The sequence below is a fragment of the Podarcis gaigeae genome, assembly GCF_964106915.1.
Source record: "Podarcis gaigeae genome assembly, chromosome: 12".
NCBI classification, from domain to species: domain Eukaryota; kingdom Metazoa; phylum Chordata; class Lepidosauria; order Squamata; family Lacertidae; genus Podarcis; species Podarcis gaigeae.
The window spans coordinates 48,190,401-48,217,962 of NC_139688.1; the positions used below are offsets into that span (position 1 = coordinate 48,190,401).

General features: G+C 44.9%; 1 protein-coding gene across 3 annotated transcripts in view; it reads left to right on the forward strand.

Annotated features, from left to right (window-relative positions):
* Positions 1-27,562, forward strand: part of CDCP1 (CUB domain containing protein 1) — a 53,844-nt gene that overhangs the window by 12,200 nt on the left and 14,082 nt on the right. For all 3 annotated transcript variants that reach the window (XM_083705762.1, XM_083705763.1, XM_083705764.1), the window contains exons 2-5: positions 12,568-12,768; positions 16,063-16,416; positions 25,329-25,691; positions 27,251-27,454. In XM_083705762.1, the coding sequence (XP_083561888.1) occupies positions 12,568-12,768; positions 16,063-16,416; positions 25,329-25,691; positions 27,251-27,454 (1,122 nt within the window). The remainder of the gene's footprint in view (positions 1-12,567; positions 12,769-16,062; positions 16,417-25,328; positions 25,692-27,250; positions 27,455-27,562) is intronic.

Below are 27,562 nucleotides of genomic sequence, written 5' to 3' on the forward strand. Positions count from 1 at the left end.
AAGTGCAAGTAGATAAATAGTTACCGCTCCGGCAGGAAGGTAAACGGCGTTTCTGTGCGCTGCTCTGGTTCGCCAGAAGTGGCTTAGTCATGCTGGCCACATGACCCCGAAGCTGTACGCCAGCTCCCTCGGCCAATAAAGCGAGATGAGCTCCGCAACCCCAGAGTCAGTCACGACTGGACCTAATGGTCAGGGGTCCCTTAAGCTTTGTGTATTTTACAGATTTGTAAGTCACTTGGGGGGGGGGCTGTGGGTTAAACCACAGAGGCTAGGACTTGCTGATCTCCACGCTTCGAATCGACGGGCTGCCAACCTAGCAGTTCGAAAGCACGTCAGAGTGCAAGTAGATAAATAGGTACCGCTCTCCGTGATCTACTCTGGTTCGCCAGAAGCGAATTAGTCATGCTGGCCACATGTACACCGGCTCCCTCGGCCAATAAAGCGAGATGAGCGCCTCAACCCCAGAGTTGGTCACGACTGGACCTAACGGTCAGGGGTCCCTTTACGTTTACCTTTAAGTCACTTTGAGACAGTTCTTGCACAATAAGCAATTTTTTTTAAAAAGGTAGCATTAATAATAATTAAATCCCCTTCCTGTGCCTGCTCTGATTCCATCAAATATCACACACACATATCCCAAATGCACAGGCAATACATTTTGAAAAACCCGCAGCTTAGCTGCAAAGACGTAGTTTGTCCCTTTTAATGCTGATTTGTGCAAATTTTCTGTTTGCGGTGGTTTCCTGGTCACAATCCCTCCCATCCAAATATCTCTATTCTTGCTGGCCTGGAGACTCTGAGCTGCTGGGAATTAGGACACACATGTCCTCATGAAGTTCTCCAGACAAGGAGATAGGGAATGTAGAGAAAGAGTGTTGTTAGTTGCTATGTTTATGTCTACATAGTTCCTCCTACTTCTTAACTCCTCCTCCATGTTCATTAATTCCCAGCTGGCTTGGTGCTTTTTAGCCCTTTCTGACTGTCATGAGCACTACTGAGCGCTATAAATTCTGCAATGTAGACAGCAGCCAATGGGGTTCAGATTTGGTCAACAGGCTGCCTGTTACTTCTTAGTACCTACTGCTTCCATCATTGGGGACCGGCTACAGTTTGTAGCTCTTATTGGCAATTTGTGTATTCCTTCTCAGACACACGCCTCCGGACTAGTCCTATCTGTACCAGGCTCATACCGGAATGATAATTTGAGAGCATTTGCAGTTGTTCTGAAAATCTGCTACATATCCCCAAATAAGAGTTCCTCTGTTGTGTTGAATGCTGAATTAAAATGAGTTGTGTTTTTAATACTACCGTATTTTTCGCTCTATAGGACACACTTTTCCCCCTCCAAAAATTAAGGGGAAATGTGTGTGTGTCCTATAGAGCGAATGCAGACTGTGTGGCTAAGCCCAAAGCCAGAACAGGGAGACGGAGTGCTGCGGAGCCCTCCGTCTCGCTGTTGTAGCTTGGGGATGGCTGTTCTAGCTTGGGGATGGTGCAAATGCCTTCACCCCGCTGCCCTGCAGAGGCAAAAAAGGCTGTTCCCAAGCCAGAACAGCGAAACGGAGGGCTCCGTAGTTCATGAAGACCAAATCTCATTAGCGAGTGTGCACATACACAAGATTTCACAATATTCTTCCCACATTTGGTATTGTGGAATAAACTGTGAAAGTGATTTTGGAGTGTGGCAACCACTTCCTTTGCATTTGAAAGAAGAGCTAGACTTATTTCCAAGAACAGGTCATTAATTTGCTGGCCCCCCCTTATGTTGAGCAGAGTTCACACATCCACTGTTTTTGCTGGGCTTAATGTTATACTGATACCCAAAAACTGGGGTGCACGTTTTAAGATTATCGTGCACCAAAGGCTATTCACATTACTCTCTTCCATTCCCTTTATACTTGGCAGTAGTGGTAGAGCTTGTTTTACAAAAGTCGTGTTGTATCGCCTTGATCTCTCAATGTAAAAGCAAATTTCAAAATTTCTACAGTATATAAAATGGATGGACACTGGAGGCAGGGGTTCGGTGGAAGGTGACCCCTATACTGCTAAATCCTGTGGATCCAAAAAGTCCAGCCATCCAAAAGCTTCTCCTGAAGGTTAGAGGGCTTTTTCCTGAATGGGTTGAGCTCTTGTGTGAAATACGGAGGAAATATGGAGAGAAATATCTCTCAATATCAGGCAAAGGCACATCATGTGCAGAACTTCAGTGAATATTGATTTTCCCAATTTTCATAATTTCATGGTTGGAGTGCCTGATTGTATAGTGGTACCTTGGTTCTCAAACTTAATCCATTCCGGAACTCGGTTCCAAAACCAAAGCGTTCCAAAACCAAGACACGCTTTCCCATAGAAAGTAATGCAAAATGGATTAATCCGTTCCAGACTTTTAAAAACAACCCCTAAAACAGCAATTTAACATGAATTTTACTATCTAGCAAGACCATTGATCCATAAAATGAAAGCAACAATCAATGTATTGTACTATAAAATAAATAAGACAGTATTGTAGATGATGAAAATTAAAATTATTATTTTTCTTATCTGCACTGATGATAGTCATTGTTTGCATGGGGGGGCTTTTATCCATTTCCACAGACACAATAGCCGACAGCCACATCGGATGTTCGGCTTCCGAAAAACGTTTGAAAACCGGAACACTTGCTTCTGGGTTTCCGGTGTTTGAGAACCAAGGTGCCACTGTACTAAAAAGGGATTTTGTGCAGCAGCCAGTTACCACCAGTATTCCTTTTTTATGGACCCAGGAGAAGACAGACACAAAATGCCTCTTCTGATGCTTTATTCACACATATGTTGGTTACGATTCTACAATGCACTGCAGCTCTTATAAGCAATACTTCACATCAGTGCACACATCCCATTCTAATAATCTAATGCCTTGGGCAAAGAGTTGATGTAATTTTTGAACACAACATAAATCCTACTAATTGGTTGGTCAGGCGAATTAGTAAAGGAGAATCTTGCCAAGCCAGAAGATATTGTGGCCAGTTTAAATGTAATCCCTGTTCAAGTGTGTGCATGTTTAACCCTGGACTTTTTTCTCAAAATTCGTCACCTGGGTGGGTCCTACCTTATATATACTAGGCATGGGTAGGCAAACTAAGGCCTGGGGGCCGGATCCGGCCCAGTCGCCTTCTAAATCCGGCCTGCAGATGGTCAGGAATCAGCATGTTTCTACATTAGCAGAATGTGTCCTTTTATTTAAAATGCATCTCTGGGTTATTTGTGGGGCATAGTAATTCGTTCATTCCCCCCCCAATATAGTCTGCCCCCCCCCCCCATGATGGACTATATGGATTTGACGGAAAGGACTGGCAGAATCCGAAACCAGGGAGAGGAGAGGGTGGAAGAAGATTGGGAAGTTAAAGTTCATATTTAGAAATTTTGTAAAATTAATGACTGCTAGAAAAATGGTGGAATGACATTATATGGATTTAGTAGAAATGTTAGAAGAAGTTAAGTATAGATAAGTAATTTAGTCTTAAAGGGAAATAAGGTTAAAAAATATGTTATTTACAAGATGATAAAAAACAGAAAGATGGAAAGGATTTGCTGAAACAAGTAGAAGAACTGGAATACAAAAAGGGAGGTGTGAGGAAGTCGAGGAAACAAGGAAATGAAGGATAGAATATGGAAAAGGAGAGATGTGTTTTAAATTGTTTTTGTTTCGATTTATTTATGTGTTTAGTTTAATGGGTTTGGGTTGGGTCTTACATTGTTTGTATACTGTATTGTATTGTGGTGTTTTTTCACTTTTTTGTTTTCTTTCTTGTCTCTATTTTTCTTTTTTCTTTTTCTGTAACCTCTAAAAGTAATAAATATTATTTAAAAAAAAATATAGTCTGGCCCCCCACAAGGTCTGAGGGACAGTGGACCGGCCCCCTGCTGAAAAAGTTTGCTGACCCCTGTATTAGAGACCCAAGAGATCGCTTTCTTAAACCTTTGTTCTCGGAAGCATGCAGGCACACCCCACAGAAACGGTTCAGTTTCTTTTGAGTGACAATCATAGCTTCATAACACAGTGGCTCTTTTCTCCGGCTGGGGGAAAAATCATTAAAAAGGAGTTAAGATAAAATCTCTATAAGTTGTTTGGCTGATTTGGAGGTTTAATCTGAAATCGAGCTAGATTTAAGCTTTCTGCTTGCCTCTGGTACCTTATTTCTCTCACATCATGGATGTGGTATATGGATATTATGGGTATATGTTCTGTATTATTTTATTAATACTGTGGCTAGAACATATCAGGGGGTTGGACTAGATGACCCTTGGGTCCCTTCCAGCTCTGCAATTCCGTGATTCCAATGAATTTATGAACAACTTCAAAGGAACCTTATGTATACCTTGTGGCGTGTTAGAGGCTTGTGATCAACTTGTGCCTGCCTAGAAAGCCATGTCTTCCCGCACAACTGAACTGTTGTGCTGTTTTTGCTGTATTGTTTGTTTGCTTTCTCCATATCATTTCGTCACAAGTCTTTAACATGCCTAATATTTCTACTCTCTTTTTAACACTTGCAGTCAGCCTATTAATTCTACCATCAGCTGTTCAAAATGTTATGATTTAGCTTTTGCATCATTTAAGTTCCCCTCTTGTATATTAATATAATTCTCTATTCCATTAAGCTATCTACGTTTCTGTCACGTATTAAAGCTCTTTCCCATAGCTGGTTTTCTTATCCAGTATTATTTATTCAGAGGCCCTATCAAAGAGCATATTTCTGGAGTTCTTTCTTTCAGGTTTTGCCCAAAGGTATAAGCCTGGGAGAAACTCCTTTGTTTTTAATGTACTATTGCTGCTCTGGGTTGGCAATATAGTTGTTGTATGTTGCTGCTTTTGTGATACTTTGCTAGCTGTTAAGCTGCTGGAACTGTTTTATTCATTGGTTTGCCATTATGGATTTAGTATGGTATTGAACTATTTATTTTTTGCGTGTGTTTACACAGCTTGTCTGTTGATTCGTGTTTTATTTATTGTCAGTCACTTTGGGCTTCTTTTCAGAAGGAAAAACAAGGTACAAATATGAATTGAAGCAGGAGAAATGACGTGAAATTCTGCTTTTAAAAACAAAATTTACATATGGTGCTGGCAGAGAGAAAATGTTGTCTTTAATTCCTCCAAGTTGTTTGGCAGTAGGACTAGGGCAGACAAAACAATTCTTTGCGCAGCACATTGTGAACTTACAAAATATGTTACTTGAAAATTCAATGATGACTCTCTTTCCTCTGCCATTCCTCTAATTAAATTCGCAGCCTCCAGCATCTTCTTAAAAACCGTATCGGTTGTATGATTCTCCTGTGTAATGTCTAAATTTGTTTGGCCCATTCACTACAAGGAATATTAAATAAGATAATTCTCACGGTACTTCATAGCCTCTGCAAATAGCTCCAGTTTGGAGGCAATCTTTAAATTTCCTTGCATGTGATGTTAGCAATAGTCTGGAAGTAATTCATAGTGAGAACACGGAATATGATAAGAAAGAAAGAAAGGAGACTGGCTGAGCAAAGCCTATTAAGGCAAGAACTGCCTGAATCTGGGCAAGGGGGGGTCTTAAATCAAAAGCAGCCGCGTCTGTCAACACCAGTTATTGCTAATGCAGGCCTGAACAAGAAGTAATGAACTCGCTGTTGCAGCAAGTTGAAATGAGTTGGGAATCTTGTACGGGGAATGATGAAGAATAAAATGAGCATCTCTGCCTAGAACCAGAATGCTTCTTGGCCATCCCTAAGGAGATGTGAATAACTGAATATGAGCCCTTCCCTGTTCCACATTTGTTAAGGGTGCTGGGGACTGTAGCCCCGGGGAGGGTAAACCACAGAGGTTGAATCCTGACACGTACAGTGGTACCTCAGGTTACATACGCTTCAGGTTACAGACTCCGCTAACCCAGAAATATTGCTTCAGGTTAAGAACTTTGCTTCAGGATGAGAACAGAAATTGTGCTCCGGTAGCGCGGCAGCAGCAGGAGGCCCCATTAGCTAAAGTGGTGCTTCAGGTTAAGAACAGTTTCAGGTTAAGTACAGATCTCGGGAACCAATTAAATACTTAACCCGAGGTACCACTGTACTTAATTCGTTCTGGAGGTCCGTTCTTAACCTGAAAGTGTTCTTAACCTGAAGCACCACTTTAGCTAATGGGACCTCCTGCTGCTGCCGCGCCGCCGGAGCACGATTTCTTTTCTCATCCTGAAGCAAAGTTGTTAACCCGAGGTACTATTTCTGGGTTAGCGGAGTCTGTAACCTGAAGCGTATGTGTCAGGGGTTCAGAAGGAGAGACACAGGAGGGGGAGCAAATGGAGAGTGAGGAGGAGGAGTACGAGGGGGGCGCAGGCAGTGACAGTGGCCAGAGTTATTCCACAAGCCTCTCTAGCGAATCGGAGGACTCACAGAAGGGAGCGCCGGTGGCCAGAGCAAGGGAGATTCCAGGGGAGAAACCTCAAGAGGGAGGGGCCAGCGGGGAGTCCCTGAGCAGCAGCTGGAGATCAGGACCAGCGTCTCCACCAGAGCGCAGTGGGGAGGGGGAGTCCCAGGAGTCGGGACCAGTGTCCTCACCATCCAGGTGGGAGACTGGGTCTGGTTGGCAGCACAAGCAGTTCCAGCCAGATCGTTACCCAAGAAGAAACTAGGGCACAAGCAGCTAGGGCCTTACCAAGTAGAGGCGCAGATCAACCCAGTGGCCTTCCGGTTGACACTCCCGGAGGGTTCCAGAATGCACCCGGTCTTTCATAGATCAGTGCTCACGCCCTACAGAGAGCCCCACAGGTTTCAAGCACCGGGGAAGGCGCCAGACCCGCTCAGAGAAGCGCCCAAAAAAGGGGGGTCGCCGAAAGGGGAGCCACTTAATGAAGCCACTGAGATTTTAGACTCAAGGTGGGGGGAGGACGGGATTGAATATCTTCTCGCCACAGAGGACACCCCGGCCATCGCCAACAGGTGGGTGCCGGATTACGCAGTGGACGAGCAGTTGCTCAAGGAAGAATTCCACACACTTTTCCCGCACAAGCCTATGCCGGCGGGCTTTTTCGAGGATTGTTTGTTCACACCCACACTCTCGGCCAGCACTTTCCGGGGTTTCTCGTCAGCTGAGGACTCGGCTCCGGGAGGCAGCTCCCCGGAGGGATCGCTTTCAGGTTTTGGCACGGGGGGATCTTATTGGTGGGAGGACCAACCCGAAGTGGGCTGGCGCAGAGACATGCCGAAGGGACCCTGGGAGGTGGACCCCCATCAAGCAACAGGGGGAGGAGGGCTCTTGGGTGATTTGGGGTCGAGCTCAGATTTCGAGCACACCGCGCAGGAGATGGAAGCGGAGGAGGTCGTCGTCGACGAGCCCATGGGGGACTTCCCGGACTTATCTCGATGGTTGCAAGCCTCAGGGGACGAGCTGTATCCTGGACTCACCCCTACAACAATGGAGCACCCGGAACCCGCACCGGAAGAGGGGGAGGGGGAAGGGGGGGCTTCGAGGGGGGGATGGATGTCAGGGGTTCAGAAGGAGAGACACAGGAGGGGGAGCAAATGGAGAGTGAGGAGGAGGAGTACGAGGGGGGCGCAGGCAGTGACAGTGGCCAGAGTTATTCCACAAGCCTCTCTAGCGAATCGGAGGACTCACAGAAGGGAGCGCCGGTGGCCAGAGCAAGGGAGATTCCAGGGGAGAAACCTCAAGAGGGAGGGGCCAGCGGGGAGTCCCTGAGCAGCAGCTGGAGATCAGGACCAGCGTCTCCACCAGAGCGCAGTGGGGAGGGGGAGTCCCAGGAGTCGGGACCAGTGTCCTCACCACCAGAGGGAGGAGAGGAGTCAGGTTTGGCAACACCCACATCAGGAAGCGGGGAAACGGTCAGAAGGAAAGTCACCGGCTGGGCGCGCGCGCCAAGTTCAAATGTACAGGAGCGCGGCACAGCGGGGAGCCCGGGAAGGGAGCCAGGTCCTAAAGCCCGCCGGAGGGAGGGGCAAGACTCAGGAGGCTCAGCGTCAGAGGAGTCCAGGAAGGAGGGAACCCCAGAGGGCAGAAGGACCCAGCGCAGGAAAGAGCAGCGCAAGAGGTGGAGCCGGGCTAGAATCTTAAACTGGTGTGGGTGGAGCAGTGAGTCAGAGGGGACTTAGCCGGTCTAGCGTTAAGACGTGGGCCTGCGCGCCCAGAGCTTGGAAATGGAAACTAAACTTCAATAAAGACTTTTGTATATAATATCCACTGGGCGTTGGTCCTCTGTGAGCTGGGACCTAGCGGCAGTCCTGACAGTATGTAACCTGAAGCATATGTAACCCGAGGTACCACTGTACTGTTTTGGGGGAACAGGGAGCAGGCAGTGGGGGACTCCCTGATCCTGAATGGGGTAACTGTGCCCCCGAAGGACCAGGTGTGCAGCCTGGGAGTCATTTTGGACTCACTGCTGTCCATGGAGGCACAGGTCAATTCTGTGTCCAGGGCAGCTGTCTACCAGCTCCATCTGGTACGCAGGCTGAGACCCTACTTGCCCGCAGACTGTCATGCCAGAGTGGTGCATGCTCTACTTATTTCCTGCTTGGGCTACTGCAATGTGGTCAATGTGGGGCTACCTTTGAAGGTGACTCGGAAACTGCTATTAATCCAGAATGTGGCAGCTAGACTGGTGCCTGGGAGCGGCCGCCGAGACCACATAACTCCGGTCCTGAAAGACCTACATCAGCTCTCAGTAAGTTTCTGAGCACAATTCAAAGTGTTGACACTGACCTTTAAAGCCCTAAACGGCCCCGGCCCAGTATACCGGAAGAAGCGTCTCCACCCCCATCATTCTGCCCAGATGCTGAGGTCCAGTGCCCGAGGGCTTTCTGGCAGTTCCCTTACTGCGAGAAGTTACAGGGAACCAGGCAGAGGGCCTTCTCGGTAGTGGCGCCCACCCTGCAGAATGCCCTCTCATCAGAGGTCAAGGAAATAAACAACTATCTGACTTTTAGAAGACATCTGAAGGCAGCCCTGTTTAGGGAAGTTTTTAATGTTTGATGTTTGATTGCTTTATTGTTGTTGTTGTTGTTGTTGTTGTTATTCTGTTGGGAGCAGCCCACAGTGGCTGGGCAAACCCAGCCAGATGGGTGGGGTATATATAATAAATAATAATAATTATTATTATTCCCAGCATTCTTTGGGGGAGGTGATGTGCTTTCAGTGTACACTCAGCCTGCATCGTGTGTGTGTGTGTGTACCTCGACGGAGCAAGAAAGCGCAGTGGGAGTTGGGAGATTTTAGCTTGCCCTGCTTCACTTCATCATCCGATGTGTCATCATGCTAAGCCGAGGTTTTTACACGCAAAGAATTCCCCTCCTTATGAGCAAGTTTTGCATTTCTTGTAATCCTAAAAAGAATACATGCAGAGAGACGCATAGGCTTAAGAAAGGAAAAAAGCAAGACATGAATCATTCCTATCACCGTGCTTGCGAACGGCACTAATAAATGAAATGTTATATATATATTTCTTTCACCATATCCTTCCTAAGCCATTTGACCCTCCTGAACGTTGAGTAAGTAATTATCTTTACTTATGCAATGGGCCGTAATGTTTAGTGAGCGGAGATCTTTGCTTACACTTTTCGACTGTGTTTGCCTTACTTTGGGTAGATCTTTTGGCTTTTAAAGAGGTTTTGCTCATGCAACAGTGGAACTTTTTCTTCCTTTTGCCTATACAAAATGCAATTGTTTACTGTGCTATTTCCTGACAGAATGGTTGGCTCAAATTTATTTTGATATCTTGCCCCCGCCTTGGACTCCATGAAGCAGTTCAGTGTGACTCCTCTGTCCAACATTAGGCTCCTCTCATAGTCTGGTGTGCCAGTACACATGGGGTTCCTTTTTGACTCTATAAGCAACAAATGAGCAATAGTTAAAGTGGCTACAAATATGTAGTAGTAGTAAAAACAACAACAATTTATTATTTATACCCTGCCCATCTGGCTGGGTTTCCCCAGCCACTTTGGGCAGCTCCCAACAGAATATTAAAGGTAAAGGGACCCCTGACCATTAGGTCCAGTCGTGGCCGACTCTGGGGTTGCGGCGCTCATCTCGCTTTATTGGCCAGGGGAGCTGGCGTACAGCTTCCGGGTCATGTGACCAGCATGACTAAGCCGTTTCTGGCGAACCAGAGCAGCGCACGGAAACGCCGTTTACCTTCCTACTGAAGCGGTACCTATTAATCTACTTGCACTTTGATGTGCTTTCGAACTGCTAGGTTGGCAGGAGCAGGGACCGAGCAACAGGAGTTCACTCCGTCATTGGGATTTGAACCACCAACCTTCTGATCGGCAAGCCCTAGGCTCTGTGGTTCAACCCACAGCGCCACCCGTGTCCCCTAACAGAATATTAAAAACACGATAAAACATCAAACATTAAAAACTTCCCTAAACAGGGTTGCCTTCAGATGTCTTCTAAAAGTCAGATAGATGTTTATTTGTTTATCTGCTTGACATCTGATGCGAGAAGTGAGGTTGCAGGGAACCAGACAGAGGGCCTTCTCGGTAGTGGCGCCCGCCCGGTGGAAAACCCTCCCATCGTTTTTATCGGTTGATGTTTTACTGTGTTTTTAAGATTTTCTTGGGCACCTCCTAGAGTTCCTGGGACAATCCAGTCAGATGGGCAGCATATATAATATATAATTATTATTTTTTCATCTTGCGAACATAAGAGCCCACTGGACCATAAGCAGGACCTAAACACATGAGAACTTTCCAGTAATTGATATTCAGAAGCATGGCTACCTCATGGCAGTTTCATTAATTGATGACACTGGAAATAAATCTGCACATTACCAAAAGTGGTTTCTTGCTTTCTTAGATAAAAAAGCTATGTTTAATATTTGAAAGCCAAAACCTTGTACAGTCATACCACGGAAGCTGAACGCCTTGCAACTCAAACATTTCGGCTCCCGAACGATCGAAAACCGGAAGTGGGTGCTGCAGTTTTTGAACGATTTTCGGAAGCCAAACATCCGGCACGGCTTCCGATTGAGTGCAGGAAGCTCCTGCAGCCAATCGGAAGCTGCGCCCTGGTTGTCAAATGTTTTCAGAAGTTGAATAGACTTCCGGGACAGATTCCGTTCGGCAACCAAGGTACGACTGTATGTGTTTGATAACCGTTGCAAAACTCTGTCCAGTAACAAAAGTGCATATATGTGTGGCTCAGCATTTCTTTGTTGGTCTAGAAATGGGGTGGTGGGAAAAAAAAGACTGTGGGGTTCAAATGTACCCCCTTCTCCCAGTTATATCAACTTTTGGTTTGGATCCAAAGATTTCTGTGGCAGAGTGAAAACACCTTCTACTCAGGCAAGGAACAGACGGGACATCTCATCCTCCAGCCGCTGCCCTTACAATCTCTGGGAAAGATGCTCTATAGCAGAATGAGGAGTGATTTGGGGTGGTGATCTTCAGCTGTGTATGAATGTGTGTGTGTGTGTGTGTGTGTGTGTGTGAGAGAGAGAGAGAGAGAGAGAGAGAGAGAGAGAGATTAAATTTTTATTTCCAAGCCATACTTGTGTATTTATTATTATTCTTATTAGATCTTTCCAACGTTTCACCAATTGATTTCACATCAAATAATCACATTATATTGACTTCTTCCCACCTGTACATCTGCAGTGTTTATGCTCAAAACCTTTTTTTACTTCTTTATATATCAGACTCTTATCAATTACAACAACAACAACAACAACAACAACAACCCTCTGGTACAATTATTTTATCAGTTGTTTTCCACTCTTCCCATCTCGAATTCTGCCCGCCATTTCATTTGACTATAATACTTAGTGTACTTTTCTGTGTATAAGACAAGGGTTTTTTTTATTTAAAAATTTTGTTTAAAATTGGGGGTTGTCTTATACACGGATAAAGGGGTGCGCACATTGGATTGGTTGCTGCCATGAGCCGGAGATTGTAAGTGGCTATTGGGTGTGTTATTGGTTGGTGTGGCAAGGGCTGCTGTTGATTGGCAATTGGGTGGGTGATTGGCGGCTTCTGCTGGTGAGGGGACAGATGATAGGAGGCTTTAGAGACATGTGCGAGTGTCAGCGTTGGTCTTGGCCACCCTCCCCAAAGCCCAACAACTCTGGGCCATCTCCCACCATTTTCTTAATTTGGAGCCCCCCAAAATAGGGGACATCTTATATACGGAGGCGTGTTATACATGGAAAAATAAGGTATTTAAATAGTCCAAAAAAGGCCATACTTTTATTTTTGAAGGCTTAAGACTAAAGTATTAAATAGTTAAAACATCCAGCAGGAAAATTGTATTTCCATGGATTGGGGGAGGGTGAAATATGTACATGTATAGCTGACTATCCTTTTATCAAAGGCATAATAGGAAAAGAATCTGGTGGTCGCTAATGTATTACGGCATAAGTTTTCATAACCAATTGTCTGGTTCTTTGGATAAAGTGAACATTAATCTAGGAAAAGTTTATTCCAGTATAAATCTGCTTGTCTTGAAGTGGGGGGGACGACGACGACAGACATCTTCGTTTGTTTTGCTGCAGCAGCCTAATATGGCTACCACTCTGGAACCAAAAACATAACCTGCATTTTTAACAATCGTTTCAGGTGCCTATGAAATCTCCCTTGAACGTCTTGACAACACATCAGTTAGGATTAAACCTGCAGCGCAAGGAAAGTGTGCACTGGTTGTAGGAGGAAACAAGTCTTATTCCGAAAGGAAAATAACCTCTGGGCAGTGGCTTCGTTTTGATTTTGATTGTGAAAGGCCGGAGAATTATTGGGAATTGGTGATTGAGAGGGACATTGGTAAGTTGCACTATGCTATACAGTTTTTATGAGCTTCTAAAAGTAATTTGGATATTTGTCAACCTGAGCTGCATGCTGAAAGCCTAAATGATAAGGGTAAATGTTATTTATCTTTTACTTGTTACAGTACCATCCTCTTTGTTGCTAAATAAGGGCTTGGGGCTGTCAACTGAACTGAAATAATTTAACTGTATAAATCATCTTTTAACTGATTATTTAGCTGTTTTTCTACAGGGGTAGGGATGCGGGTGGCGCTGTGGGTTAAACCACAGAGCCTAGGACTTGCTGATCAGAAGGTTGGCCTCAGGGAGAAACCAAATTACCGTATTTTTCGCCCTATAGGGTGCACTTTTCCCCCTCCAAAAATGAAGAGGAAATGTGTGTGCGTCCTATGGGGTGAATGCAGGCTTTCGCTGAAGCCTGGAGAGCGAGAGGGGTCGGTGCGCACCGACCCCTCTCGCTCTCCAGGCTTCAGGAAGCTCTCCGCAAACCTTGGGAGCCCGCGGGAGTTCCCGTGGGGCTCCCTAGGCTTGCGGATAGCAGCCTGCATCTCGAAGCCTGGGGCGTGCTGCACAGCGTGCCCCGGGCTTCGGTTCCCCGACCTGGTTTGGAGGCTGGCGGTGGGGAGAAGCGCGCTTCTCCCCGCCGCCAGCCCCACAAGCTCAGGGGACAGCGGGGAGGTGGAACGCCACCTTCCCGCTTTTCCCTGACCTGGTTTGGGCTTCAGGCAGATATCCGCAAGCATGGGAGCCCGGTCTCCCAAAGCTTGCGGAGAGCTGCCTGTTCTGTTCATGGGAGCCCAGCCTCCCAAGGCTTCCCCCGCCCCAGCCCCGTGCCTGGGGGAAATTCCCCCCCCCTTTATTCCCCCCCAAAAAAACTAGGTGCGTCCTATGGGCCGGTGCATCCTATGGGGCGAAAAATACAGTACCACACGAGAATGTGACTGTTCAGCGCTGGTCCTCTGCTTCCAATGCTGAGAGTGTGCTTCTGACCATGTATTCCTCCTGAGGAGCACAATGCTCTCTAAAAAATGTCCCATTAAGATCTAAGCAACTGTGGGCTTTTATCTCTGACACGCAAAAAGGCCTGGCCAGTAAAATTCATACATTGTCAAAGAATCAGAATTGTAGGGCTGGAAGGGACCCGGTGGCTATCTAGTCCAACCCCTGAAATGCAAGAATCACAGGTAAATCACCCTAGCAGGTGGGTGTCCAAGCTCTGTTTAAAAACCTCTAGTGAAGGAGAGCCCACCAACTTCTGAAGTAGTCCATTCCAGTGTCAAACAGCTCTTGCCATCTAATATAATATACGTAAGGAGATTTGACTGACTGACTGATTGATTGATTGATTGATTGATATGAAGCCCATTTCAAACAAGCTGCACTTAGAGCTGGAGGTTCTAATCAATTTAATTGACAGATCAATCAACTAAAAACATAGTTGATTAAACCATGGGCCAAGAGTTCTTAAGTGGACACGATTGTTTATATGAACCATTCATGTTTCGGTTTTCTCCTGTGAAAAGCAACGGTCTGTAATTCCGCTTGCCACCCCTGGCCATGATCCATCACCCTCCGTCAAGGGTGGGTAGAGAAGCTTTAGCCTTTTCCAGCTTGGAGTTGGGGGGAAAGAGGGGGTCACCCCTGTGGCTGCATCACACTCAGAGGTTGAGCTCAAATGCAGGCGAAAATAGCCGACCTGAAGCTGCCAGATGGAGGCCAGGGCAAGCTGCGATGGCGCTTAGAGCATCTTGCAGCCCAGCACCAAAGCAAGACCAATCATTCTTCGGCTCCAAGAGAGGGGAGCTGAGCTGCATAGCACCAAGCAAACCCATTTCTTCTCTTCCTCTTCCCCAACTGACAAATCTTGGAGAGGAGCAGTGGTGGGGGTGATTGTTACTGAACCCTATAGCAGTGCAGCAGAAAACCAGCAGAAAAAGGAAAGGGTGGGATTCTGACTTGGCAAACAGGGCCAAACAAAAGCAAAAAAGGAAGCAGCGTTTATTTTTTAATTTACAAGTTCTTTTACATTTCCCACAGTAGCTCAAAAAGCCCCTTGGTATGCATACATTTTTGGCTCCCGGACAATGGAAAACCAGAAGTGATTGTTCCGGTTTTCGAACATTCTTTGGAACCCGAACATCTGACGCAACTTCAGTGGCTTCCAATTGGCCTCAGGAGCTTCCTGCAGCCAATCGGAAGCCGCGCCTTGGTTTCCAAACGTTTTGGAAGTCGAATGGACTTCCTGAACGGATTCCGTTCGACTTCTGAGGTACCCCTGTATAAAGGTAAAGGGACCCCTGAACATCAGGTCCAGTCGTGACTGACTCTGGGGTTGCGGTGCTCATCTCGCTTTATTGGCCGAGGGAGCCGGAGTACAGCTTCCGGGTCATGTGGCCAGCATGACTAAGCCACTTCTGGCAAACCAAAGCAGCGCACGGAAACACCGTTTTTACCTTCCCACCAGAGCGGTACCTATTTATCTACTTGCACTGTGTGCTATTGAACTGCTAGGTTGGCAGGAGCAGGGACCGAGCAACGGGAGCTCACCCCATCGCGGGGAATCGAACCGCCAACCTTCTGATCGGCAAGCCCTAGGCTCTGTGGTTTAACCCACAGCGCCACCCACGTCCCTCCACAGTGCCACTATAGATAGCTACTATGCATTATTTAAGCCTCCCCTCTGTCAAAGTCCAACTGATCTGAAACTGTGATATTTATTTTCCTATATGATGTGAGTTCACAGTAAAATATAATAGCACCTACTTCTCAGGTCAGAATGAGAGTGAGTTCCCATCAATGAACCCTCTGCGTTATTGCAGCATCAATGCCGTTCTAATAAAATACCATTTTTCATCACATCACATTCGAAGCCTTCAACTTTCGCACATTTCCCAGAAGTTCTGAACACCACAATAGTGATTTCGGTAAAGACACAACCATGGATTTCAGTCTTCAAATAATAAACGAGGCTGGGTGGTTGTTAAAGAAAAAGAAAACATAAAAAACTTGAGTGCCTTGTTTGCTTAGAACAGGATTTCACAAACTTGCGTCTCCAGCTGTTTTTGGAGTACAACTCCCATCATCCCTAGCTAAGAGTACCAGTAGGTCAGGATGATAGGAATTGTAGTCCAAAAACAGCTGGAGATCCAAGTTTGGGAAACCCTGTCTTAGAATGTGCATAGAGAATTACTAAAAGCTCTTAACGTAAATGAAAGAGTAAAGGGATTATCATTTAACTGGATGGTCTTGTGTGATGATCATTCTTACATTATGTGTGTCTGTGTGTTTCTAGATTGTATGAGAGGACCATGTCCCTTCGGAGATGTTCTGCTTCTGCCTTCGGGGTTCCTGCCCTTTAACAGGACCTTCATATGGGATGTTAAAGCCAGAAGGTTAGATGGGCTTGAACTGAAGTTCTCTCCGTTCTTAAGACAAATTCTGCCTGGAGAGACTTGCCCTGACCAAGTTCTTTACAACATCGGCACCCTTCTTAATACGAATAGAGTCAACATTGGAAACTTCTGTGGAAATGGTACTGTGTCACGAATCAAGGTGCAGGGGGGAGTTATTATGACCCTGAAGCTTCCATGGGACTCTAATGTCCGTGTCTCTGGCTTTAAGCTAGAAGGGAGGTCTTCCATCCAAAGTGAGTATGATTTGCTTCTGTTGTCAGCAAAAAAATAATAATGGTATTTTAAGACACTATCTTTAAATGTGGTTCTGTAGGCTTGCTTTCTTCTAAGTGGGTTGGAGGGGGAACTTCCTGGAGTAGGTTTCTCTCAAAGACATTTCCGGTTTTGCAGTGGTTGAGGGAGATCAGAGAAGGCGCTGAAGGACGGGGTTGGAAGTAGAAAGCTTTTGAAGGAAAGGAGGGAGAATCCTGACCTTCATTTAGCATCCTAAGCCTACTTGCGAGCAATATGGAAGGGCCTAAATTAATGCACTGGGATGTTTCATTTGTATATTAAATAATGTGCCAGCATAACACAAGAATGGTATTACATGTATCTAGGGAAGATGCAGACTAGGTAAAATCCTAAAGGCCTGTCCAGTAGAATGGATGTGGGATGGGATGAAGGCACATGTTACTTCTCACACTTTTAAAGAGGTGTGTGTGTGACCTATGTGCTCAAAAAGTAACGTGAGGAGTGGCCCTGGTATATACTTATTCTTTTTGTCATAACAGAAATTACCTGTTTCTTTCATGTTGCATGTTGCAGTTCTCTTTCACAACTATATAACCTAAGGACGAGGGTTGTTTGAAAGGGCCCTGTGACAAAATTGCTCTTCATAAAAAAACAACAACTTTACCTGTGTAATGTGAGTGTGCTTTCAAACAACCTCCCTTGAACCAACTGAAAATCGTTTTAGCCAAATTGATAGTGGACCAATTCCCCCATACACACACACACACACACACACACACACACACACATCTGTATTGCTTGTTGACTGTGTATTGACCTACAATACTTCTGCCAAACTACCATGGTTCAATCTGACCACCAGACCGTACAGAATGGGTTTTTCTTATAAGCCAAAGCTGCTTAGTAAGAATAAAGAGTACCGTATTTTTCGTCCCATAGGACGCTCCGTCCCATAGGACGCACCTAGTTTTTTGGGGGGGAAATAAAGGAAATTTTGTTTCCCTTTATTTCCCCCCCAAAAGCAGGTCGGGGAAACCAAACCAGGTCGAGGAAGGGCGCTGCACCTCCCTGAGCTTGTGGGGCTGGCCGATGTCTGCCTAAGGCGGCAGGCTGCTATCCGCAGCGTGGGGAGCCCTGCGGGGAACCCCTGCAGGGCTCCCCACACTGCGGATGTCTGTCCGGCGCGCGGGGCGCTCTGCTTCAGGGCGCCCCACCCGCCGGGTGGCAGGCTGCTATCCGCAGCGTGGGGAACCCTGCGGGGAACCCCTGCAGGGCTCCCCACGCTGCGGATGTCTGTCCGGCGCGCGGGGCGCTCTGCTTCAGGGCGCCCGACGCTCCAGGAAGCAGGCTGCTATCCGCAGCCTAGACATCCCTGCCTGACCTCCTGCAGGGCTGCCCAGGCTGTGGATGTCTTCCTGAAGCCTGGAGAGCGAGAGGGGTCGGTGCGCACCCACCCCTCTCGCTCTCCAAGCTTCAGCGAAAGCCTGCATTCGCCCCATAGGACGCACCCAGATTTCCCCTTCATTTTTGGAGGCGAAAAAGTGTGTCTTATGGGGCGAAAAATACGGTAAGTTAGCTTATACCAGTCCACATACACATAGAGGGACCCCAGGGATCAGGTTTAGGTTTGATGAGGTAATTACTGAAGGTAATGGGGCCATTTATATGTCCAGCTGTCCTTTGTCAACAACAAATTGTTCTGTTTTTGTGTGTGCTATATGCTATACAGTATGGTAATCTATGGACCTGCACAACACAAGACACTGTTGCTGTATGTGGGTTTTATTTTATTTGTTTTTTATCTTACATTTTGGAAATGTACATCCAGTTTTTTCCCCTTTAATTTTTTGGAGGGCCCCCAAGAGAGTGGGGCCTATAGCTTGTTTAGCTTATATGTAAATCCAACAATGAGGGACCCCCAAAAAACCACAATGTCACTGTCTTCACTTGAGCCAGAACTTGCAAGCTAAGCCCATGAGAGAATACAACACACATATCACCTTAGAAACTAAACCAGGCATTGGCAAACTCAGCCCTCCAGATGTTTTGGGACTACAATTTCCATCACCCCTGACCACTGGTCCTGTTAGCTAGGGATCATGGGAGTTGTAGTTCCAAAACATCTGGAGGGCTGAGTTTGCCTGTGCCTGAACTAAACACATAAGCTCTCTTTTATGCTCATAGTGGTCATGTCTGTCTGTCTGTCTGTCTGTCTGTCTGTCTGTCTGTCTGTCTGGGTATACTTTCTCAGTCAAAGGTAATTGAAACTCTTTTTCTTGGGGGCTGAATTCTGGCACCAGCTTGGCCTTGCGCGTAGTTCTAACAAGGCAAGGGTCACTATCCTGAGGTTTCTGGTGACTGCTGGGTTGGGAAGAACGACTGCAATGCAGCCACTCTCTAGTTCAAACAAGTTTATTTTTTTTTTTTTAATAAACTTTATTGATCACATTTTAAAAAAGAACAGAAATCCTTCAAAAATATGTACAGATACAGATACGTAGTATCAGTATAACTAAGATACATAACATTGAATATAAAAAATACGTATGAGTTGGACCTCCAACCACTTCAGCTTAGGGTTACATAATCCTATACAGTTTCTGCAGTTGTTATAGTAATTACTCAGAATGCCGTAAGTGTTAACTCATATCTACTGCTATATTGTTAATTCCCAGATTAGTCTTAATATAATTTAAGAATTTGTTCCAGTCACTTTTAACTTTAGCCATATTATGATGCCTAATTCTTTGAGTTAAATTTGCTAATTCTACATATTGAAACAGTTTCACTTGCCAGTCTCTGACCGAAGGTATTTCAGGAGATTTCCACTTCTGAGCAATTAAGATCCTTGCCGCTGTAATGGCATATTGAAAGAAGGTTTGGTCTGCGTTTTTTATTTCCTCCTCAATCATACCCAACAGGAACACTTCGGGGGATTTAGGAAAGTTATATTTCAAGATCTTCTTCAACTCGTCATAGATTTGCCCCCAGAATCTCTCAACCACATCACAAGTCCACCAAACATGAAAAAAAGTTCCCACCTTATCCCTGCATCTCCAACATAGATTATCAGCATTCCTGTACATCTTTCCTAACTTAGCCGGAGTCAAATACCAGCGATATATCATTTTTTCTAAATTTTCTCGGAGGGTTGCACAGGCCGTGAATTTCACACCCTTTTTCCACAGTATCTGCCATTTATTATAATCCACCTTGTGCCCAAGATCCCTATCCCATTTTACCATCGCACCTTTCACTACGTCCCCTTTAGTGTCCCATTCCAGTAATTGTTTGTACATCTTAGAGAGGAGTTTATTGTTGCCTTCCAGAATTTCCACTTGATATTTCGATTTTTTTTCACTCATCCCTAATTTTTTGTGATCTCCCCACAATGCATTGATTTGATGAAAGTGTAACCACTCCTTAATTTTATCCTTTAACTCCTCATAAGGCTTAATTTTCCATCCCTCTTCCGATTTAACTAATAAATCCTCATATGTCCACCTTTCATCTGTCATATTTAATTTCTTAATTTTAACAATGTCAGACGGGGAGAGCCACCAGGGAGTACCCCTTTCAATCACGTTCTTATATCTATTCCAGACTTCAAGTAGCGGACCTCTGATAATATGATTGGAAAAGCCCCTGTGCACCTTCCCTTTCTCCTGCCACAAGTAGGCATGCCAACCAAATCTTATATCGAAGCCCTCTAAATCCAGCAAATCTGCATTCTTCAAAATGGCCCATTCCTTTATCCAACAAAGGCAGACTGCCTCATAATAAAGCTTTATATTCGGGACTGCAAATCCGCCTCTATCTCTCGAGTCCGTAAGATATTTAAACTTCACTCTGGCTCTTTTTCCCTGCCATATAAACTTAGCCAAGATTTTTTGCCAACTCTTAAAGCAGGTGGTGCCCTTAATTACTGGGATATTCTGAAATAGGAACAATAACTTCGGGAGAACACACATCTTTATCGCAGCCATCCTTCCTGTCCATGATAACTTCAGCCTGTGCCAAGTATCTAAATCCTTCTTAATTTCCTGCCATATCTTATTATAGTTATCTTCCACTAGGTTTATATTTTTCAGTGATAACCAGATTCCCAAGTATTTTACCCTATTCACGACCTGGATTCCTGTCTTTTGCTCCAACCTAATTTTTGCCTGTGCGTCCAAATTTTTTGTTAAGATTTTAGTTTTTTTCCTGTTAAGTTTAAATCCAGACAGCTTGCCAAAATCCTCTAACAGGTCTATTGCACAACTAGCACTGTCCAGGGGATTCTCTATCGACAAAACCAGATCATCGGCGTACGCCTTTAACTTAAATTCCTTTTGCCCAATTCTTATCCCTCTTACATTTAACGTTTCCCTCAATTTATTTGCTATAACCTCCAAAACCATAATAAATAACAGGGGTGACAGGGGGCAACCCTGTCTTGTCCCCTTCATAATCGGGAAGGGCTTAGATAGATTACTATTAATAATCAGCCTTGCCCGTTGCCCTGAATATATGGCCTTGATGCCTTCCATATAAGGACCTTCTATTCCCGCTGTTTTCATACATTGTAATAAAAATTCCCACGAAACGTTATCGAAGGCCTTCTCGGCATCAATAAACATCAAGGCTGCAGGGATGTCTGTCCTCATATCTAGATATTCAATTATATTCAATATATGGCGGACATTATCTTTCTGCTGCCTATTTGGTAAAAATCCCGCTTGATCTTTATGAATGTATTTCTTTAGATGTTTCTTTAATCTATTAGCCATGATATCAGCGAAGATCTTATAGTCACTATTAAGCAATGAGATTGGCCTATAATTTCTTATATCTGCTTTTTCCTTTTCCGTTTTTGGTATTAAAGTAATGAATGCCTCCTTCCAGGAGTCAGGGGCCCTTCCTCCTTGAAGGATATTGTTGATAACGTCCGTAAGCACCGGCGCTAAATATTCCCCTAACGTTTTATAATACTTCGATGACAAGCCGTCCGGCCCCGGAGCCTTACCGGGCTTCATCCTATTAATAGCCTCCTTCACCTCCTCTATTGTAATATTCTTATTAAGTTGCAGACTATCATCTTCTGTTAGGTATCTACCCCCACCTTGGTCCAAATAATTTCTTATTTCGATACTGGCTTCCTCTCCTTTTTCGTACAGCTTCTCGAAATATTGGATAAACCTTCTTTCTATCTCATCTGGGTCTTCGGTCGTATTATCCTCCGTTGTGAGCTTATTAATCACCTTTTGTTTATTCCTTTTTCTTAACTGCCATGCTAATAATTTTCCCATCTTATTTGCCGACTCAAAATATTTCTGCCTCGTATATTTGATTTTCCGTTCTACCTCCTGATTTAATATGGCCGAGTATTGAGACTGTAGTACTTTAGACACTTGAATACTCACTTCATCTCCCGGATTTGTAATTAATTTCCTCTCACAGTCTCTTAATTGGGTGAGGATTTGTTCTTTCTTTTGTTCCCTGAGTTTCCTTCTATAGCTATTTTGTTGTATTAAAAAGCCCCTTAGGACCGCCTTCCCAGCGTCCCAAGCTATATCTATAGGGGTGTCTCCGTTCAAATTTAAATCAAAATAATCTTTCAGGGTACTTTTAGCCTTCTCCGTTACCTTGTCAATTTCAAATAAATGATCATTCATCCTCCACCTATACTGTCCTTTTACTACATTTTTTATTTCCAAGGCCAAGGGGCAGTGATCTGAAAGGGTCCTAGGTTGAATTTCACATTTTATTGCATTCAACGAAATTGCGGTTGATGCCCAGATCTGATCAATTCTGCCCCAGCTCTTGTGGGGCTCAGAGTAATGGGTAAACTGCTTACTATTCGGGTTTTTATACCTCCATATATCAATTAATGCTAAATTCTCTGCCATATCACTAAAAGATTTCGGAAGTTTCCCTCGGTCTGACCTCCCCTTCTTTTCGCTTCTATCCATTTCTGGTACCGGTACCCCGTTCATGTCCCCCAACAAAATTAATTTATGATCTTCCAATTCTAATAAGATACGTTCTAATTTCTCAAAAAACTCCATTCTATTTGTGTTCGGTGCATAAACCGTTACAACGTTAATCTTTTCCCCCCGATAATTTAATTGAATTCCCAATATTCTTCCTTCATCATCTTTACAAATTAATACTGGGGCCCACTTTTCTTTAACATATATCACCACCCCTTTTTTCTTATTTATCTCCGAGTTAACAAATTCTACTCCCAATCTTTTATTCACCAGAATATGCTTATGCTTCTTAGCAATATGGGTTTCCTGAAAACAAATCACATCATATTTCTTATTTTTCAAAGCTTTCTCAATTTTATTCCTCTTAACCTTTTCATTCAGCCCATTCACATTCCAAGACAAAAATTTTAATGTGTCAGCTATAATCTACCTTTAACTGTTAAAAACCCTCTGGTCAAGCTCACAAATTATAAACTGGCGCCTTTGTTTCCTGGAGACTCCTCCTCTCCTGCCGCCTCTTCTCCCACCACGGCCTCATCTTCATCTTCTCCTGATTCTTCCCCCTTCTCCTCTTTCCCCTGCCCTCTCTCCTGGCCTCTCTCTCTCTCTTCCTCCTCTCCGACCTCTCTAACCCTCATTCTGTTCTCTACCTTCCCAAGATCTTTCTCATACCTTCTCATAAACTTCTCCACCTCCTGTAAGTCCATCAATCTAAATTTTTTATCTTTGTAGAAAAAGGTGATCCCCTCTGGGAATTCCCATCTAAATTGGATACCATTCCTCTTCAAGACTGCCACCAGTCGTTTATACCCTTCTCTTTTACGTAACAGCCTAACTGGTATTTCTTTGTAAATAACAATAGGCCTGCCATCAATTCTTAATTTATTATGGTAGCTCGTTCTTAAAATCAGATTTTTCATCTCCAATGAGTTAAGGATCACTAAGCAATCCCCCAGGAATCTATTAACTTTTAAGTGTGGGGGCTTTGTCAGTCTAAATATATTCTCTACCGCCAGGGCCACCTCTTCCTCTTTTAAACCCAACCACCTGGATAGTTCCTTAATCATTTTCCCTTTAATATCCTCGTTTCTTTCCTCGGCTACCCCCCTAAATTTGAGGTGGAGCTGTTTTTGTCGCATTTCTGCCATGGCCAGGTTGTCCCAAATCTTATCTTGTGATATATTTATTTCTCTTAGCTCCTCTTTCATCCTAACCGAGTCCTTTTTCTGTTCTCTCACCTCTTTCTGCAATCTTTTGTTAGATTCCTCAACTATTTTGGATTTAGCAGATAACTCTTGAATCTTGGTTGAGAGTTCTCCAACCACACCTTCGATCTTCTTATCAATCATCTCCTGCACTTCTCCCAGTTTGTTTTCCATATATAACTCATTTTGCTTAAATTCCTCCTTTATTCTTGCCCATAAGTTATCTAAGTCTTTAATTTCTTCCTGGCGGGATGATTTCCTATCCCCTGGAGTGCCACCTCCTCTTTTCACTTCTCTCCCGTCCTTCCACATCCTTACTAACTCTCTCCCTCAGCTGATTCACGGGTTTCACAGACTTCTCCCCCCTCCCCAGGCCCCTGATCTTAAAAAGAAAAAAGAAAAAAGAAAAAAGAAAAAAAAATAAAATTGGTCGTCCCCAGGTAATCCCTGAGAAGGATTCCGGAGGAGGAGCGCCGATTAGTTTTACCCTGGATCCTGAGGGACTCTCACACACTTTCCCCTCCTCAAGCCAAAATCAAACCAAAATAGTGGTGCTGGAGAGTATTATTGATCCCGGATCAGACCTTAATGGGTTATTGTCCTGTATAGTCCAAATGGGGTATTGTCCTGTATAGTCCAAATCAGCCCTCCAGTAATCTCGCCAGTAGACTCCGTTCAATAGTTCAATAGTTCACTCACAAAAGTCTATGGAGACGTGTAAGGGTAGTTGGGAAGCCCCCGCTATATCCCTCCGTCCTTAGTCCTTAGTCGAGCCTTAGAGTCCTTACAGTCCTTGCAACATGAGGTTTTCCACGCCAATCTTCTCTCCTTCTCCCCTTGCAGCTCCTCTTTCCGCCTCCTCCAGCCAATCCTCTCCACTTATAGCCTTTATTCCCGGGTAGGGTAAGAGGGGGAGAACTGCGAACGCCTCAGATCGTCTCAAGGAAGTAGCGTATAAAACACAAAAATGGGGTGGGCGGCATAAACACAAGCGTAGACGTCGAAAACTCTGCGGGCAGGGTCCGTTTTAACTTGGTTAAACAACAGTAATAAAATAAACCCTGCTAGCGACCTTATTGTTAATTATGGCTAAAACAAGATCTTTACAGTCCCCTCAACGAGTTTATCGTGAGTTCTCAGTTCTAACTCAGTCCATACTCACTCAGTCAGATTGGTAAACAAAAACTTCCTCATTCTTACGACTTCTCATCTGCGCCATCTTAACTCCACCACTAAGTGGACTCCGCAATATAATCCTTAAGCATCCAGGTAACCCTCAGCTTTAAATCAAAGTTCTCACCAAAAATAACGCTTATCAAGCGCTAAAACAAAACCGCCGAACGCTGAGGCTCCCATTCAAACTTTAAGGAGGCTCGTCGCGTACCCAGCGGAAGCTCGAGGCATCGCGCTGTAGAGTCGGTGTTTCCTCGTTTGCGCTCGCGGTCCCTTCACCCTCGCGTCCAGCCGGTCTAGAGGAAACGAAGGAGCCACTCCCACGCTGCCGAAGCCTTATCCCCCAAGGGTCCCCCCCTTGGAGTTTCGGGGGTGCACTGAGCCTTTGCGCGTTCCCCCAATCTCTACAACGCACAGAAAGCCGAGACGGAGCTTTCTGCGCTCCCTCACTGTCAGCGTCCGGAGCCGGAAGTCTAGTTCAAACAAGTTTATAATTTTGAGGTTCGCCTGTGATTGTATGTGTTCACAAATGCTTGTCTCCCTTTGTGTTTAAAATAGGATTGTGCATTGTTGAATCCACATTTCAGACAGAAGGAGAAGCAACCTTGATATCTGCCAACTACCCGGTGGGGTTACCAGAAAATGAACTGGTGGCCTGGCAATTTGTCATTCCATTCAACTTAAGAGCACGTATCTCTATCCTCAACTACACCACCGCAAAATGTGAGCGGAACTTTCAGACAGTCGAGTACCAGTTACCCGGGCAGCACCCTCAAGAGCTGACACCCAAAGAGGGGCAGTCGGTCGTTCTTGCTGGTAATTTCAACCTTTCCATGCAAGGCTGTAAGCAATATCAACAGAACGCTGGGGCTCACAATTTGCATTTTAAAGTTTTTGTTCAGCGCCCTGAAAATGAAGAGAGTAAGTAACCAATTCCCTCTTTTCCTTTTCTCTTTTCTTTGGTTAATGGGTCTTTTTATTTGTGTGTGTGTGTGTAAAAGAGAGAGCGAGAGACCACACACCTCTGTTCACAGCAAAACTTAATGGGGCAAAATATGCACTATGGGTTAATAATACAGGTACCCTTTTTTCTTTTGGAAAAACACCACACTATATATACCTTCGATCTTGAACGCCTTGGCTCCCGAAAAAATCGGCTCCCAAACGATCAAAACCCGGAAGTGAGTGTTCAGGTTTTCAAATGATTTTCGGAAACCAAATGTCTGGTCTGACTTCTGATTGGCTGCAGGAGTTTCCTGCAGCCGATCAGAAGCCGCGCTTTGGTTTCCGAACATTTTGGAAGTCGAATGGACTTCCGGAACGGATTCCGTTTGACTTCCAAGGTACAACTGTACTGGAAAAGATGGTCTCAAAAAAATAAAAAAAGTAAAGCACTGCTTTCTGGTAATTTTCATGCTCATAAGTAGGAATGGCGTCAGAGCTGTACCTTATATTGGTTACAATTGGAAATTGGATTTAATAATAAATTCAGTTCCTGAATTTAGAAGGCCATTGTCAAGATGACTTCCCTGTCAGAGATTAAGTTTAGACAGGGGCATTGGACATCCATTCAGTATTTTGGGCTAACTGAAGTTTACTACGTTTGTCAGGTAATATCATTATCAAGAATAGCATGGTAAAGCAAACCTTGGGGCTGTCTCCTCTTCAGGGGTTACAATGGAGATGGTCGCCAAGGTTGGGAAACTGCTGTTGGAAGAAGGGGGAGAGATTGAGTGGACATTTTTGTGCCTGTTGGTCGATTGAAGTCATTTAACTTTACAAAAGCACAAACTTAAAAGGAGGACCCACAATCGATGACACACTGATTGATAAAGTATTCCATTAATACAGTGGCATAGCGTGGGTTGTCAGCACCCGGGGCAAGGCAAGTAATTTGCGCCCCCTAACCCCTAACCTGCCGTCGCTTCTTCTTGCTGCTGCCTGGTCTGGTGTGGTTCTCTCCCGTGCTCAGCGCTGCGCTGGGCGGCCGCTGCACTGTCCCTCCCCCAGATAGTCCCTCGCTCTCTCTCCCCACCGCACGCCTGGCACCCACCCCCTCCACAGTGGGCGGCGACCCGGCGGCTCGGATCGGATTCGCACAGCCAGCACTGCAGTGAGAGAGAGTGAGTGAGCCAGGTAGGGGCAGAGAGCTGCGAGTGCGAGCGCGCCACCCCAGATGTTGCGCCCAGTGCGGCCGGCCCCCCCTGCACCCCCCACGCTACGCCACTGCATTAATATGCCATGACAGTTGTTTATATGGAGAATTCAGGTATTTCATAGTAACTTTCTTTACCTGTCCTTGTAAATTAGAAAGAGGTGAACAGCTTAACGGTTTCAAAACAGAATGCCCCTAAGTAATTTAGATTCTTCTTTAGATCTTGCAAATCATGGAACAACAGCTGCACTATTTTCTTATTTTTAAGAAACAGACTAGGTGTTGCAGTTCTTCTAAATGATCTCCTCTGTTTTCTTGTTTTCAGATGTAACCTACAGAGTTGACCTCATGAGAGAGAGGGACTTAAACCTTACAATATTTTCGAAGCCTGGAAGTTTATGCTTGATCTGTATTAATCGTAGTAAAAAATGTGAGACCAACGTGACTTTAGTATCCGGTTCCAGTTACACTATCGCCTTACTGTGTAAAAATACAGAAAATGTGAGGGTAACGGCTGTGCAGTCTAAAGGTATGAACAAAATGTCTGGAATTTAGTTCCCTTAAAGTGTGTATTTGGCGGGGAGACATCTGACAAGAATGTATTCCTATTTTTACTCGCCCTTCCAAATGCTGTTTG